We start from the raw sequence: 16823 nt of genomic DNA on the forward strand, positions 1-16823 counted from the left end.
AAGGAAGGAAGGAAGGAAGGAAGGAAGGAAAAAAGGGAGGGAGGAGGCAGGGAAGCAAGGAGGTAGAGAGGGCACTGTGAAGGCAGATTGAGGCAGGAGGACTGCAAGTGTGAGACCAATCTAAGGATCTTAGTGATTTAGTGAGACTCTGTCTCAAAATAAAAACTAAAACAAACATGCAATCCCTGAGTTCAATCCTCAGTACTCTTCCTAAAAATTGGCCAGTCTGTGTTTCAAAAGTTAATATTGTATATAATAAATACATAGCTTTTTTATTTATCTGTGTAAATATAAATAAATAGTCAATGAAACTTATCAAAGGGAAGTGAAATCCAAGTCAGACTGCTGTGAAGCAAGCAGTTCTACAGAGAAATCAGTCCAGTTCCAAAGAGGAGCAAGAATTTACAGTCATTTGTAATGACTTTACCGCATAGTATTGATTGAACTGGAAAGATTGCTATAATTGTATTGGATGATATTGGAAGGGTTGCAGGAGTGAGATCAATCTTTTTTATCATAGGTAGTGAGCAAAACTAACAGTATAAACATATTGGGTGTTATCAAAATGTATAATGAAAGTTTAAATTTTAAAAATTAATTATAGAAAATGCACATTGCAATTAGCCTGCCTCAAAATCCTGTCACTCTGAGGATATTTTATCCTGTCGTTCATGTCACTTTCTAAAACAATTCTCCAATTCCTATATCATGAAGCTTTTTATGAAATGTGATCAAAATTTGGTGAATGCTACTCTTGAGTGCCGTCCAGTGCAAAGGCAGACACATAAAAGGCTCCAGTCTGCCCTCATGCGCTGGACCTGGCACCGCCAGGCAACTTCTGACACTTTCCTAAAGTCAAAATGACCAAGAAGGAAACAGCATCTTGAAATGATTCAGGACGTTGAGGGAACCACGACTGTGCAGACACTCAGGCAAACGTCTTCAGAACTGCTTCAGAAACCAGCAAGAATGATGGGATGAGTGTGTCACATGTGACAGGGAGTGTTTTAAGGGGAATGCACAGCAATCTGTCCTTTATGGTGATAGGTTCTCACCTTGTATTGAGAAAGACAGACATAATTGTTAGCAACCAATGAAGAAAATTAAAAGTCATTACCTATGAGAACCTGGAAAATGAATGCAATGCTGGTGATTCAACCCAGGTTTTTATTTTTCATTTTGAGACAGGGTCTCAGCTGGCCACATAGCTCAGCGGATTAGGGGCCAGGGGTTCGATCACTAGGCCTGCCATTCTGGTCCCGCCCCTGGAGCGTGCTGAGATGGCAATTGAGACTGGGCGTGGTGGTGTGCGCCTGTAATCCCAGCTCTTGGAAGGCTGTAAACAGGAGAGTCACTACGATTCTGATCTAGTAGTGAGACCCTGAACACCCTGTAGATCCTTCCCTAAAATTCAAACAACAACAATAAAAGACAGGGTCTTGCTGAGTACCTCAGTTGCCCAGGAAGCACTCAAATTTGTGATCCTCCTGCCTCAGCCTCCCAGAGTACTAGGATTGACTGCAGGCATGAACTTCCACACTGGATTACTTTTCAAAAACTATGTGTGTTACTACTCTAAGTTATTGCCCTCTTCAAACTAATAAAACCGAATTAAAATTAAGAATTAAACCTCCATATTTAAAAAGCAGAAAAAGGGGAGCTGGGAAGATGCCTCAGTGGAATAAGCGCTTCCCTGGCAAGCGCAAGGGCCTGAGTTCAATTCCCGGTTCCACCAAAATAAATAAATAAATTAATTAATTAAATAAAAAGCAGATAATTATTTTAGACTTATTTTTAAGATATTCATAACTCCCTAGCATATCCATCATCTCGAGCATTTATCATTTCTTTGTACTGAGAACATTCAAAATGCTTTCATTTCACCATTTTGAAATATACAATTGATGTTAGCTATAGTTACCCTACATACTGTCAAACACTAGAATTTATTCATCCCAGCTGTATAAAAACTTTAAAAAGAATAAAATAAAATACCACAGTTGTAATGTGTATTTTATTATAGAAGATATATATTCTTTTTTATTGACCGTGTGACTCGGGACACATTACTTAACTTCTCAGGGGCCGGGAGATGGCTCAGTGGAATAAGCGCTTCCCTGGCAAGCGCAAGGGCCTGAGTTCAATCCCTGGTTCCTCAAAAAAAAAAAAAAATCTGCTCTGTAACTGTTAGGTTTCCCTATTTGGTCAGCATGAATAATAGTTATGCTGCTGCTCTTCATAAATGCTAGATGTGTCACCAGACATGTCCTCCACCACTGTCCCTTACTTCCAGAAAAAAAACGTAGTAACTTTTTGCCTAGTTTTGCTAGTAGCTCTTAGGACTTTTTTTCTTATTGTCAAGTGAGGAGATCATTCAGACTGCCTGTACGCTTGCTCTAGTGTTTTCTCGGAATGCTTCTGAAAGCGAGGCACGTAAGAGTGTGAATGTGCTTAGAAGCGCCACAGAGAGCAGAAACCCCTGCTAGGAAGCCGCGCCAGGCCCCCAGAGGCGTGTGTCAGCACCCTCCCTTCTTTATCGGGCTTGATCAGGGTATGTTCCTCCGTGGCTGTTGATCTTCTGCTCACCTTTAACGCCTCTCCCCTCTGCTTTTCGCTAGCTTTATTCTCCTACTCCTCATAAACTCCCCCTCACTTCTCTAAGCAACTCTTGTCCACTGGAAGATGCCACATTCTTCACCACGGTTTTGTCTCCGCGGTGTCTGCAGGCCCTAGCCAGGCTGCCGTTCTGTCCTCAGCGGCAGCTTCCCTTGCACTACGTTTCTGCGGGGCAGCAACTGTTAGTCTTGTAGTTCCAGTCTTTCAGAGGTGTAATTCACATCCTTTTCATCCCCAGTACTGCTCCCTCACTCTGCTTTTCTGCTTGCTTTTCTTTTTCTTTCTTTCTTTCTTTCTTTCTTTCTTTCTTTCTTTCTTTCTTTCTTTCTTTCTTCCTTCCTTCCTTCCTTCCTTCCTTCCTTCCTTCCTTCCTTTCTTCCTTTCTTTTTTCTTTTTCAGAACCAGGGATTGAACTCAGGCCCTTGCGCTTGTCAGGCAAGTGCTTATCCTACTGAGCTATCTCCGTGGCCCTGTGCTTTCTTATGTTGAAGATGATTGTCTCCTTGGAAACTTCAGTTCTTGCATTCCACCTATCAGGATTCCCAGCTGTTCATTTTCTTCCTCGCTATTTTCCTTTGCACTGCCCTTGCCTTCTCCCTACATTGGGATGGCTTTTTTCTTCCAAATCTGCACTCATTTTTCGCATGACCTCATTCAATCCCAAGAAATGGAATGAATAACCATCTAGAGGCCAATCTCTTCCAAATATGTATCTCTAAAGCTCTCCCCTGAACAGCAGACTCATACATACAACAGCAGAAAGCTGTCTACTTTCTCACTGGGATGTCCAATATGTTTCCAATTTGTCCAAACACAAATCCTGGTCTCTTCCACCAAATATACTTATCTTTAAAGTCTTCCGGTTCAGCTTGTAACCCCAACATTCTCCTCAACATTCAGGCTACAACTCCCAGAGCTGGCTACCTTCCTCCCGCCTAGCACTCCACAGCATCTATCACCCAGCCCCACTGGAAGTAGCTTCCTAAGTTTAGCCCTTTGTGCTCACGCCTACCAGCTGTTCTTTGAGCAACAACGGAAAGGATTATTTGTGATTGTAAATTGGGACAATTCTGCTCAAAATACATTAATGGCTTCCTGCTATACTGAGATTAAATTCCATAATCCTTATAAAATTATTTAAATGCCTTATAGGATCAAGTCCCTAGATATGTGATAGTACCTTATCATTTGTTTGTTTGTTTTTGAGATGGACTCTCTTTGTTGCCGAAACTGGGCTGGGACTCGCAATCCTCCTGCCTCAGCCATTCCAAAAGCTTGGAGTGCAAGCGTGCACCATTGAGCTTGGCTTTACCATCCCCAGTGTGCCACTCAGTCCCCTCAGGCCAGCGCAGTCCCCTTGGTGTCCCTGAACAAATCACTGTCAGGGCAGCTCCAGGTTCCTCCTCATTACAGTTCTCTGTGGCATCTTGGTTGTGCAGATTGTCTCAAAGCTTGTTTTCTCATTTTATTCAGGCATCTGCCCAACTTCTCAGCAACACTGCCTCTAGCGTATCTTCCAGGCCCAGCCCCTCCTCAGCGGTCTCTGTTGCAGTTCTCCTCCTCTGAGTTGCCTTCGCTGCGCATCTGTGTGCTTCTGTGTTCACTCCCTGCCCTCCTCATTGAAATGTGAACGGCTGAAGGACAGGAGCTGTGTTTTACTGCCCCTGCTGCACCTTTAGGACCTGCCACATACTGAACACACACGGGCTATTTCGTGGCTGAAAGAATAGCCCGCACAATCTCTCTGTCTTCCAGTAGAGCTCCCGTGCTGTCACTGCAGCACCCTGCAGCACCCTCAGCGCCTCTGCCACGTCAGTCCAACTCTTCTCCTCTCTGCAAACAAGCTTACAACCACTGGTGGATTGTGATATTTACACACTTACTAAAATTCTGCTGCTCATTTGATCCATGCTTGGAGCCCTTCTGTGCCTCTACTCATGTCTGTCTTCTACTTCCTAGAACCATCTCTGTAAATCTTGGCTGTTTCTTTCACTCGCCTTGCAGGGAATGTGGAAGCCATTGTATGAGATTTGCCGCCAGTTGCTGTATGCACTCAGGCCCTGAAGCACAGCAGCCTCTCAGGCTCTGCCCCTCATTCCCTCCCAGCTGCGGGCTGCACCTGGGTAGTTCCCGCACGCACTCTGCAAACCCACAGCCTCCTGGGAATCCACTGTTACGAGGGTTGGGCTTCTTTCACCTGTGTGTTCTCTCCATCTAGTCGGACTACCTCACCCTGACACATCTGATTGTTTCTCTCTTATGTGTCTGATACATTTCTTTCCTCTTTGAAATTCCCACAATTCATTCATTATTTATGCCTCTCTAAGTGTTTATCTGTGCCTCTTTCGTTACATCTTAGGTATATCTTATTTGGCATTGATCATCCTCACTAACCAAGGTTTCCCGAGGCAGAGTCTTTGCTTCACTATGTGTATTGAACTCAGCTAATGTGCATATAAAATCACAGGCTACCAATTTACCACCTTACCAGTGTTAAGAGCACAGTTCATTAGTGTTCAGTACATTCACAACCTCCCGGATGCTTTTCACTTTTCAGAACTGAAGCTGCACCTCCTGAACAACGTGCCTCCCTTCCCCTGGCCCAACTCTTCAACTCGCTCTACTGTCTGTCTGATTACTCTAGGTATCTCCTGCGGGAAAGCTGCAAGCAGTTTTCCCTTAGGGGAAGGCTTACATTACTGAGCAGTGTCTTCAGGGCTCATTCGTGTTTCAGTATGACAGAAGAATTTCCTTTCTTTTCAAGGCTGAATGATGCTCCACTGTGAATAGACTACATTTTGTTCCTTGATTCTTCCCTTAATGCACGCTTGGGCTGTTTTCGTTATTTATTTATGGAGAATAATGCTGCTCTGAACATGGGTGCGCAGATAACTCTCTGAGACCTTGCTTTGAATTTGGGATCAGTTTTACTCCACAAAAGCACAACTGCTGGGTTATGTGCTATTCCAGCTACAATTTCTTGAGCACTCACCATATCATTTTCTATAATGGCTATCCCATTATGTATTCCCACTAGTGTATAAAGGTTCTAATTTCTCCACATTCTTGTCAATACATTTTTATTTTCTGTTTTTTAAGTTGTAGCCCTCCTAATAGATGTGAGGTGTCATTTCATTGTGATTTTGGTTTGTATTTTCCTAATGTAGTGATGCTGAGCACTTTCCTCTGTGCCTCTTAGCCTTTTGCTTGTCTTCTTTGGAGATACCTACTCAAGTCTTTTGACTATTTTTGAAGTTGAATTGTTTGATTTTGTTGCTGTTGACTTTGTTCATCTTTGAATCTCACTTAGTGTATACTCCACTGAAATGTTCCACTTGGGGAAACTGAGGGTCACTTAATCTGGAGGCATCTCAGGGTTTGACACAGAGGCACCAGACGTGGGAAGACTATACTCTGAGCTCTTCGTTAGGTTGTAAGTATATTCGATGGCCAAACTACCCCCCAAACAGCAGTTTCAGAGCCCTTCAGCAGGGTGCCATGTGGAGAAGACGTGAGTGCAGTACACACTGTCTCCGTGAGGATTTAGGCCCGCAGCCCAAAGGCCACATGCGGTGGCTTTGTGGAAGCAACCAGATGACCTGGGGAATGTCAAAAGTGACTTTTAGCTTTGTGGTATGGAAATGACCCAAGACTCAGGGACACAAGCCAGACATCCCATTGGGAACCTTCAGCGCGGTGGGTCCATTTTTCATTCAATAAATACCTACCCATGCCTAAAGCCTGGCATTTGGCTGGGGGCGGGCAGGAGTACAATAGCAGCCTTGTCAAACTTCCCTCAGTGCAGGCTGCACCTGGCAAGTTCCTGGGCAAGAAGGATTGAAACATTAGATGCAGAAATGGGGAAAGATCAACCACTAATTTCTGCCTCCTGTTCTTGTCTTTTCAATGCAACAACTTTTGCTTTGATTTCCTTCGGTGACAGTGGAGGTAAAATTACAGAGGCTAATTAAACTGTTGTGTTGGAAACGGTGAGAGAAATCACAAGGTAATTTTCCTTTATTACTTCAAGTATCTAGGATTAAATCAATTGTTGCTCACCTCACCTGTGGCACACAGAGTGCCTTGGGGCTAAAGAAAGACATGGTTATGTCAAATGACTGTCTCAGAGATTTGACCATAACTGGATTAGAAGATGACTACCTGCAGCAACATTTGAAATCCTCTAACAAAGGATAATTTTTTGTGTTTTTTTCTTTTCTTTTGTCTTCTCCCCCTCCTTTTTTGGGGTCTACTTACAAAAAGAGATTACTAAGCAAATTAATAAGCAGGCAAACAAGTAAAGCACTATTTTATTTAATAGCAAACACATTTAGCAGCGGGACTCTATTCACACAACGACTTCGGTAATTATAAATGAGTCTCACGTAGTATTTAAAGCATTTATAAGATTCTTAGGAGCCTTCGAGTTACTTCCTCCTTCCATTTGTAGCAATGTGACTGCAGCCTTCAGAGGGAAAGAGCAACGTTGCTTTAAAATGTCCTATTAGTCCAGCTAATCTGATGGCACACACTACAGCCACCATAGACAAGGAAGATCTGGAGATTGCAGCAGACAAGGCCCTTTAAGACCTGCCTTCGGCCTGTGTGCACCCCAAGGCCCTGCTGCTCTTGGCCCTGCACAGTAGGATCTAGGCCAGCAAGCCCCTTGCACGGCCCATGCACTGACCTTGCTGTGTCTTCATCTGCTGCATTTCCGATCAGCTTCTGTGAACCAAACATCAGGCCTTTTCTGAGCCTTTTCTAACACTTGATAGTATTTTTATCTCCCTGCCTCTACTGAGTTCCCACGGCATTCTCTCAGAAACATTAGAAGTTTTGCCACATTAAATGGCAATGATGTATTCACGAGGCAGTCCCTAGAAGACAGTGACAGAAGTTGACTTATCTTTTAACCTTTCCATTTAACTCTAAGAGCCAGGCACAGTTCTGCATCCAGTAGATATGTTGTGCGTGTTGAACAAAATCTGCTGATGATCAGGAAGGCTAAATGACAGTGAGGGCTAACGGAGAAGATACAAAAATGATAGACATGAAGTAAAGATGAAGTGAAACAGAGGTTGAATGAAAGGGGGACAGTATGGAAGGAGGTGGGAATAAAATCTAGGAAGGAAATGTGGCAACAAAGAAGTAAAGGTTAGACACTACGAAGAAAGTAACATGAGAAAGAGCATGCGGGGAGTCTGATCTGAGAGCACTTCCAAGGCTCCTGTGTGCTCGTTTTCCCCTGGAGCCGTAGAAAAGTGGAGGAAGAAAAGGCCAGAGGCAAGAGTGACACAGTCGCTGGTCTCTAGACAGCGAGCTATGTCTCAGCCTTTGCTGGGAATCATGCCACTGCCTTGCTGCCCTGACTCAGACCTGAATGCTGTCTCTTATCTCTTCTTCATGCACACATGATTGTGTCCACGTGTGTTGGCTTCCTCACTGTGTCTTGGAGATATTTTAGTCTGAGAAATAAGCCTTCTTGACATCAGAGAGCATCATTTCCATTACTCTCTGGGGCGGCCATGGCTCCTGCCTGCAGCTTAGAGGAGTAGGAAAGCTTGGCGTACCCCGGAGCTTCGGAGCACATTTACGCTGCACGAAGGGTGGCAACCACTCGGGGTGATGTGTGTACACATACCGCAGTGTTCATCGTCTCCTTGCATCTTTATGATCAGACCACTTTTCAGACTCTCCAAACTCTTCCCCACGGGAGCTGTGCCACTTGATGGTCGCAGCCTTTTGGAGGTACTTGTTGAGTTACCAAACAGGGTCTCACGCCTGCATGAACAGCACAGTACAGCCCTGGCTGAAAGTCAGGAGCCTGGGTTGCTAGCATGTGCTTTGATATTTAGTCTGAGGCTGAGTTTTCTCATGCCAAATGAGAGCAATCTCAGCCTCTGATGTCAAGGGGTGTGCTGAGGATCAAGTCACATGATGAACAAGTCCCCCACGTGACCACAGTTTACCAGTGATTCTTCCCACCATTTTCTCATTTTATCTTCTCAGCAAGCTGCCAAGTATCTTGATCTTCATTTTACAAATGAAGAAACTGAAGCTGTGAGAGGACACATGACTTATCTGAAGCCACCTAGCTAGTAGACCAGGACCATGCTAGTTCTCTGTTTCCAAACTCATCTTCCATCGCTATCCTTAGACACACACCTGCCTACTTCGTGGCTTAACTTCCTGCATGGCTCCCTCTGCCTGAAGCCTCTGGAGGTCTGTGTAACCAATTAATTGGGTTTTGTTTTGTTCTCCATTTGTGTCCTTTTTTCCTGACCTCTAGAAGAAAACACCAGCAGCTCCGACCAAGAAAACCAGCACCACCTTTAACATCGTGGGGACCACCTATCCCATCAACCTGGCCAAGGATACTGAGTTCTCCACCATCTCCAAGGGCGCTACTCCCAGTGCGTCCTCGACTCCGACCATGATCGCTTCGCCCAAGGCCACCTTCGTGCAGGATAGCCCAACTGAGACCAAGACCTACAACAGTGTCAGCAAGGTTGACAAAATCTCCCGCATCATCTTTCCTGTGCTCTTTGCTATATTCAATCTGGTGTATTGGGCCACATATGTGAACCGGGAGTCAGCTATTAAGGGCATGATCCGCAAACAGTAGGGAGTAGGAGTGGCGCAGCAACCAGAGCACGATGTAGCCCCTGAAGCCTCCCCTTCACATGGTTCAGCTTTCTTCTTTTGAACCCACTTTCAGACTGTGACTCTCAATTCAAATTTATGAATCTCAGTGAAACAATAGTAACAAAAGTGACTTGTCCCTGTGACACTGTGTAGTAGCCTCCCATCAGAACCACACACTGCCACTTGTGCACTTGCACATCTTAGCATACCACTTTCCCCTAGCTGAGGGCATCGCGTGTATTTTCTTGCACTCTGCCCACTGCAGAAAGAATAGGAGACTCTGTTGTCCAAGTGACGCTGGGTATTTGAGAAGTCGAGACTAAGGAGAATTGGTGACAGGTCCAGAGAAAATGCCGACTTACTAGGGCACCAGGTGGGTTTGCGCTCCGTGCTCCTGTGCAGCACCCCCCGCGGGCAGCAGGGCCTGCCAAGCCCAAGAGCTGGGAGCAGAGGCTACATGAGTGGTGTTCAGAGCTGGGAGAGACGGATGAGTCACCTCCCCGCCAACACTGCATAGGAAGGGTGGGTAGCTGCTGAACACTCAAATTTAGCTTGAGACAGGATTGCTGGCAGGTGAAAGTCAATTCCCAGCAGCCCTCAGCTAGGCCCAGGGGCTTCATCCACATCAGGGTCCTCTGGTCCTGTGTCATCAGTGACAGTGGGTAAGAGGGGTGACCTGGAAATTAACACAAATCTCTCTAGTCAGTTTTTGAATTTGCTACACCATCAAATTTATTGCCAGTTTTATACCAAATTTGGTACAGGACATTTGATTTCATGTGTTCTTAATGTGAGTAAAAGAGACAGGCATAAATGTAAAAATTTTGTAAGGTAAATAAACTGAGTCACAGAAGTTTGAATAATTTGCCTACACCCCTTACAAGTGTGTTTAATAACAATAATGCACCCCTTTTCAATGGCCAAAATGAAGAAAGACCTGAAATGCTGGGTCCATATGGACCTCAGAATCAGCACCATGGGCTTTCTGGGTCGTAAGGGCCTGAAAAGGTCTTTAGAACGTTATCATAGTCCGCTTCTAAGAGGCATGGTACAGGAACGAGTGCCCAGCCACTTTGGATCTGATCACAGGCCCTTGTGCACAGAATCCTAACGCCCAAGGCAGAGCTGCAGACGGCATAGCAAGCAGACTGTCCCTGGCCACCTGCTGAAACAAACCTCCGAAGGGGCGCATCCTTAGCTGCTGGTTGCCTTTTCATCCATCCATCCATCCCTGACCCCCTGCTTCCTTGCCATTGCTGGGATAATGCATGCCAGTCCCATTTTTTCCTAAGACTGTGTCTGTAGGTAAATTCTTGACTAGAAGAGTGTAGTCTTGTGGATATGTGGGGATGGGGGTGGGGGTGGGGCTATAAATGATTGTCTTACAGAATTTAGAGTGGAAGCCTGACCTTTGCCTCTCTGTACCAACTGTGTTTCCAAATGCTTTGGTGCAATGTTTAGTGGCTGTTTAATTAAACCCTTTCTGAATTGTATCTGGGCTGGAGAAGTTTTATTGGTCCCTCTGCCTAACACGGACTGCACTCTGGTTTTGACGCCCCTGCCCCTGCCTCAGTTGCTTCTGTTCCTTAACATCGTTACAGTTACTCTCAAAGAGAAGTTCCCCCAGAGCAAGGGGTCTCTTGCAGCCACTCAAAGTGTCAAAACAGCTTTGACTGACTCACGGGTCTCGTTACTGGAAGAGCTGTAGTGCTTTCTCTCCTAAATTCACCAACTCCCAGGAAGTAGAGAAAGATGTTTCATTGCAGTTCTAAGGGCTTTCTCGTTTCCATTGATTACTATTTCCCTTAGGCAACAGTTCTCTTTTTTATTATATTAATTTTATTGAGAAAAAAGTAGCAATGAGACAGTTTCAGAGAGGTTAGTAGGACAGTTATAATAATTAATGCATTGCATATTGTTGTCTTTGGAGTAGTTATTCATAGTACATGATACAGACATGCTGTCTTGTCTAAACACTATTAGTTCCAACTTTCTTCTCTTAGGCAATGACGAGATTATCGAGAAGAATGAGAGCAAGTCTGCTTGGTTGAGCCATGTGTCAGCAATAATCCCAGGAGATTCGCTTGAGCAAGTTAACTGGCTCCTAAGGGATGGCAGGATCTCCTCGAGAGAGCATTTCAGAAAGGTTGTTTTGTCCAAACTAATAGAAGGAACTCATGATCTGACCCCAAGTTCACAGTCCACCCTGTGATCGTCTCATGGGTGGCTTACACCGGCAGGGGCTGTGTCCATGGCCTGAGAGCGGCATGTAAGTGCTGTCCTTTCCTGAGGACCTTTCTGAGATTAGTTTCAGATTTGTGTCTGAAACTACTCTCAGGAGGGGATGCAACTCAGCGGCACAAGGCCTGCTTGACAAGGGCAAGGTCCTGAGTTCAATCCCCAGTACAAAAAAAAAAAAAAAAAAAAACACCAACTATTTTCTTAGTCTTAGGGAAAAGTTCGAGCTGTTTTGTTGCTGAGCTCCCCTGTAGTTTGAAACCCTGATCCAGGCTAGGACAAGTACCTGAGTGCTGTAATGTATTATACTAAAGGAGGGGGAGGGGAGAGGGAGTGGAGAGAGAGGTCTCCACTCGATCATGAAGGGTACCAGTCTGGAGACTGCAGAACTCTAGCACATAGTAGGCACTCAATAAATATTTCTTAAGCACCATATGCTAATTTAGATCACAGCTCCATGGAGGAGGTTTGCTTTATGGTGGTTCTGCAGAGACCAACCAAGCCATGATCAATGGAGACACTCACAGAAACAAGCAGATAGAACAAGCAGCCTTCTAAAGCCGCTCTGAGAGCATTCCAGCACTAATAAATGTACTGTTTTCAACCACTTTGAAGAGCTTTAGCTTAATTAAATGATAGTTTGTTCTAATGGGCTTTTAAATCTGGGGATTCCTGAGCCATCTATTAGTTCCTCTTGCTGGAATACTGGGGACAGAGACAGATGCATGAGTGAGCCCCAGGCCCCTCTGAAGGCCTCAGCAGCACCCACTGACCCGCTTGCTCTGGGGGCATCTGTATTGTGAGGCCCATGGGAAGGCTCCCCAGGGTGGACTTGGACCTACAGTACATGGAAGGGGTAGGAAGCGATTGGAAGAGGAAGGACTGGGGGGAATTGTGTCCAGGCGTCCCAGGAATTGGAGGAAGCAATCCCTCTACTTCAGCTTCCAGGGCTTCTAATTCCACAGGCTCCATCAGCTCTACGAGCGTTGGCCAGTCTCAGGCCCTACTTGCTGGGAAGCCTGCCTTCTCGGGCCTGCTATCTGTTCTCTGCTCTGTAATGGGATTGAGCCCCGGTGGAAACCCAGGTGCCCGTTCCAGATCACTGAGACAGCGGTGCACTGGAGCAGAGCAGGCCTCGATCGCCTTGCAGGTGTGCGATGCCAGGCAAGTACCCTCCAGTTGAGACTTAGTTTTCCAGTGTGAGAAGTCCAAATAAGATCAAAGCCAAGTCACTAGAGCACCTGTTGTCACAGCTCCTCTGCTGGCGTACTCTGCCCAAGTATCAGCACACCCTGGCCCCCAGCCGACCTTGTCCTCACAGCGGCACATCTAGAAGCACAGCCTGGCTCCTTCGGCGCCCTAGGACACTGTTCCCATAGGTCAGCAGCTTCCAAGGCTTTTGACGAGACGCCAAGTCAGGAGAGCTAGGGGGAGGCGGAGCCCAGGAATGCAAGGATCAGCCTCGCAGGTCGAGCCGTATCCCTGAGCCCAGCTCCTCGCTCACAGCCTCGTGTCCTTGCCCTGAGCTCCGTGTGGCAGTGTCCTCCACATGTGGTGTGATGAGGCCTATCTGCATCCCTGTCCACGCATGAGAATGGCTGAATCGCAAGATCTCATGTTCAAGAGATTAATGGGGTGCAGGTGCCAGGCAAGGGCTCCCCAGGTAAGCTGACGGCACAGGGTAGAAACAAAATGCACCTCTCCTTTTATTTTTTCCCTTCAGAGGGTGCCCACGGGGGAAAGTGCTCTGAAGAGAACTCCCTAGACTCCCCATGGTAAATGCACCATGCTTCCTGAGGTCCTGCTTGCCCCCTTGTCCTTTCTCTCATGACACGGAAAAGCAGCCTACCTCCTTCCTCAGGTCCCAAGCCAGCTCCTTGTGTATTCTTCCTCCATGCCCTGCTCTCTGCAAAGGATTTAGAGGTTGTTTTCTGCTCTCAGATGAAGCTGCTCTTGCTGAGCCACCACTGCCCTTGTTACTAAAACCTAAAGGCATTTTTCAGTCATCCTGCTTGTCCTGTCAGCAGCATTTGACACTGTTGACAAGCACTTCACCCCTGAAGCTTAGGCTTTGGTTTCCATGATACCAGTCTCCTCATGTGCCTGCTTCCTGCCTCTGTCAGACTTCCATTGCTCATGGGGAGTCTGTATTTTTCTCTTCAGCTTCTTCTCCTCCCTTCCGCACAGTCTGGAGCTCCCCAAAGTGCTCTCCACATTTTCCCTTCCCTCGCCACGCTCCCCTCAGTGATCTCATCTCCCCCAATGGCCTCTGTTACCACACACTCCAGTTATCACACACTGCATAACAGATCTCCCAAAGTAAAATGATTCCTTTTCACATTGCCTCGTAGGCCAAAAATGGTCCACGGCATAGCAGAAATGGCTTCTCTGTGCTTCACACTGCTTGCCACTGCAGAGCACACGGTGCACACCAGTGAAGTATGTCCTCACTGGCCGGAGCATTGAGGGAGGACGGGTGGTTTCTCTGCTCCACAGACAAGGGGCTCTGTAGCAAGCGGTAGGTGTCCTTGGTGCCCAGGTCTGGTTGTGATGGCAGCAGCAAACGTTAGGCCTCCACTTCAGAAATGAAGACAGCTCTAGGACTGGAGTGGGCGAGGACACCTTCCCTCACAAGTCTGGCGGATGGACCGGGAGCGTTCGCGACTGAATTTGTGGGTGTCTCACAACATGGTATCTGGGCTCTGAAGGGAATTCTCTACAGAATTAGCCTCTGAAAAGCCACATCTTCTGAGAGAAACAGGTAGAAGGCCCTTAGTGTCTTAGCCTGGGAAGTCATGTGATGTATTTGAGGCCGGTGCAGAGACAACAGGAGAGGCAGAGAGTCCCAAAGACATTATGGATGCATGAAAAACCAGCATACCTTCTTTATGCTCTCCTGCCAAATTAACATCCTTAGTCTGGTTCCTTCTAATCAGTTCTGTTGACATGGAAGCAAACCTCCAACCTCCTGCTTCCTCAACTCTGACAATTCTTCCTCAGATTCTCCCTTATCAGCCAATAGGAACATCACTCACCTAGATGCTTTGTGCAAAACTCTACGAGGCATTCTGGACTCCCTTCTCTCACCTCAGCAACCTGCACATCTTGGGACCTCCACTCCCAACATCCCAATCCAGTCTTCTCATCATGATGTGTCACTTACTTTACTACAGACCTGTTCTTTTATGTTACAAACCACATGATACCATGGGCCTGTTTAATATCTTTTAATGCACTAGGGCTAAAATGTAAAGTAGCACTTGGCCACACCAGTCTTGCACAATGTGGTCTTCTTCTGAGTAGTTCTCCTCTTGCCCCAGTGTCTGTTTCTCTTTCACAGTGCTTCAGGCACACACCAAGTGTTGCTTGGACTTTATGCAGGATGCTTTGCAAGCACTGTCCTTGAATACCACAGTGAAGGCCAAAGCCATAGTCCCCACTCAGCAAATTCTTATTGGATAAAATAGCTCCTGAGATGGGCCTTAAAGGATGATTCAGAATGTGTCAGGCCGAGAAAAGAAGGACATTAAAGAGCACATCACAAGGGCCCAGATGTGTTAGAGACCATAGCAAAGTATGAGGTCCGCTTTATTGGTGTCAAGTATCCAAGCATTCTGCCATCATGGTGGGTGGTAAGTACAGTGGCTCTGGATTTAAACTGTGATGTGACAGACACAATATCTCATCTGCCTGAGAACTGGCCTCATGACACCATCTCCCTGATTGCGACCTGAGAAGCTTGCTTTATTTAGGCTCAGCAACATCACTGCACCGTATGTGAGCTGCTTTGGGGAAAGACAGTTGCTGCTGCTGAGATTTGTTTCTCCATTCCATTTTTTATTTTATTTATTCATTTGTTTTGTGGTCTTCAGACTGTGGGCCACAGAGCACCTCATCCTTGAGCCTCCTTCTAGCCTTACTGCCTAAAAATAACATGTTTCGGGCCAGCCAGATAGTTCAGCAGACTAAAGTACCTGCTGAGGCAGAGCACAGCAACCGGGGTTCAATCCCCAGCGTGCCGTGCCGGCCCCGCCCCCGCCCCCGGGGTGAGCTGAGGCGGCAACGGAGACTGGGCGTGGTGGGTGCGCGCCTGCAATCCCAGCGCTCGGGAGGCTGAAAGCAGGAGAATCACTATGAGTCCAGTCTTTGTAGTGAGACCCTGTAGACCCTGCAGACCGTGTACCAAATACAATAATGATAATGATAATAATAATAATAATTTAAAAATTATAAAAACATGTTTCTCTGCCATTTTACAGTCTGTATCCTTTTCATACATTATCAAAGCTCAAATGAAATGAACAAACGTGGCTGGAAGATACCAGTAGCACTGCTAAATCCCAATGCAGGCTGCTAAGTTTTACCATAGTTTCAGGAAGACTCTGAAAGCTACACCAAGCTGAAGTTTAGGAATCTGCATTGCAACAAATGAAATTTTACACTTGCGAATGTCATATTGGGCAACAGCTCTGGGATCTGCGCACAATTCAGGAACATCTACTATTGACTCCTAAATTTTCTGATCTCCCCAAAACACATCCATACTGAGCTGGCATTCTGTGATAAGCAACAACCAAACTTCCCAGGCTTCTGCGGCACTAGCAGGGCTTCTCCATGTTAAGATAAGTGGGAAAGGGTTCCCAAAGCTGATGCTCTGGTCAAGCCTCCTCTGGAAACTGTTCCAAGTGCTTTGACTTTGGGTCACGATCCTGCTACAACCCCCTTGACTCCCCCACAATGACACTTAGAAAAGGGCCTGAACCTTGAGCAGATAGCTGTTTCCTCTTCTAAGTGTTAATGTGTGGTCAGTGATAGGGCTTTTCCTACGGCCAGTCCCTGTCCAAGCCCATGAGAAGAACTAAATAGTAGCATGGGCTTGGTGGTTGGAGTACGTATGAATAATAAAAATTCACATTTGCCTTCACTCAGGGAAGCAATAGTACTGGATTCCAACTATGTGAGATCATTGTATCAGCTACAGGACTTTGGACATTTAATCTCTGGGTAGCATCCCTGGAAGAAAGTGTTTCCCAAGATGACGAAGATGAAATGAGTTACTGCACACAGAAGATCCCTGGACTCGTTAATTGCTGATTGCACACAGGAAATGAATCATCCCAACATAGTTTTTGACTTGCAATATATCCTCCACATCGCTGGGCCTCAGATAGTCACCTGTGTAATGAGGATCTGGAGCTATGTGACCTCTCGGGCCTTTCCTGGCTTGGTATTACAGTATTGGAGCTAAATTTATTAGAGCTGAAGTCAACTGTGTCCGCATGCAAGGCAGTCTGCAATGGGTTTCATTGTTCACGTGAAGGAAA

The 16823-nt window shown here is 46.1% G+C and overlaps 1 protein-coding gene across 1 annotated transcript in view; it reads left to right on the forward strand.

Annotated features, from left to right (window-relative positions):
- The window catches only part of Gabra3 (gamma-aminobutyric acid type A receptor alpha3 subunit), a 289092-nt gene extending 279714 nt beyond the window's left edge, over positions 1-9378 (forward strand). The window contains exon 10 of the mRNA XM_004646005.3: positions 8906-9378. Within this exon, the coding sequence (XP_004646062.1) occupies positions 8906-9241 (336 nt within the window). The 3' untranslated portion in view covers positions 9242-9378. The remainder of the gene's footprint in view (positions 1-8905) is intronic.
- Positions 9379-16823: the final 7445 nt, after the last annotated feature.

Source organism: Octodon degus, unplaced genomic scaffold (genome assembly GCF_000260255.1).
Source record: "Octodon degus isolate 3935 unplaced genomic scaffold, OctDeg1.0 scaffold00249, whole genome shotgun sequence".
Taxonomy (NCBI): domain Eukaryota; kingdom Metazoa; phylum Chordata; class Mammalia; order Rodentia; family Octodontidae; genus Octodon; species Octodon degus.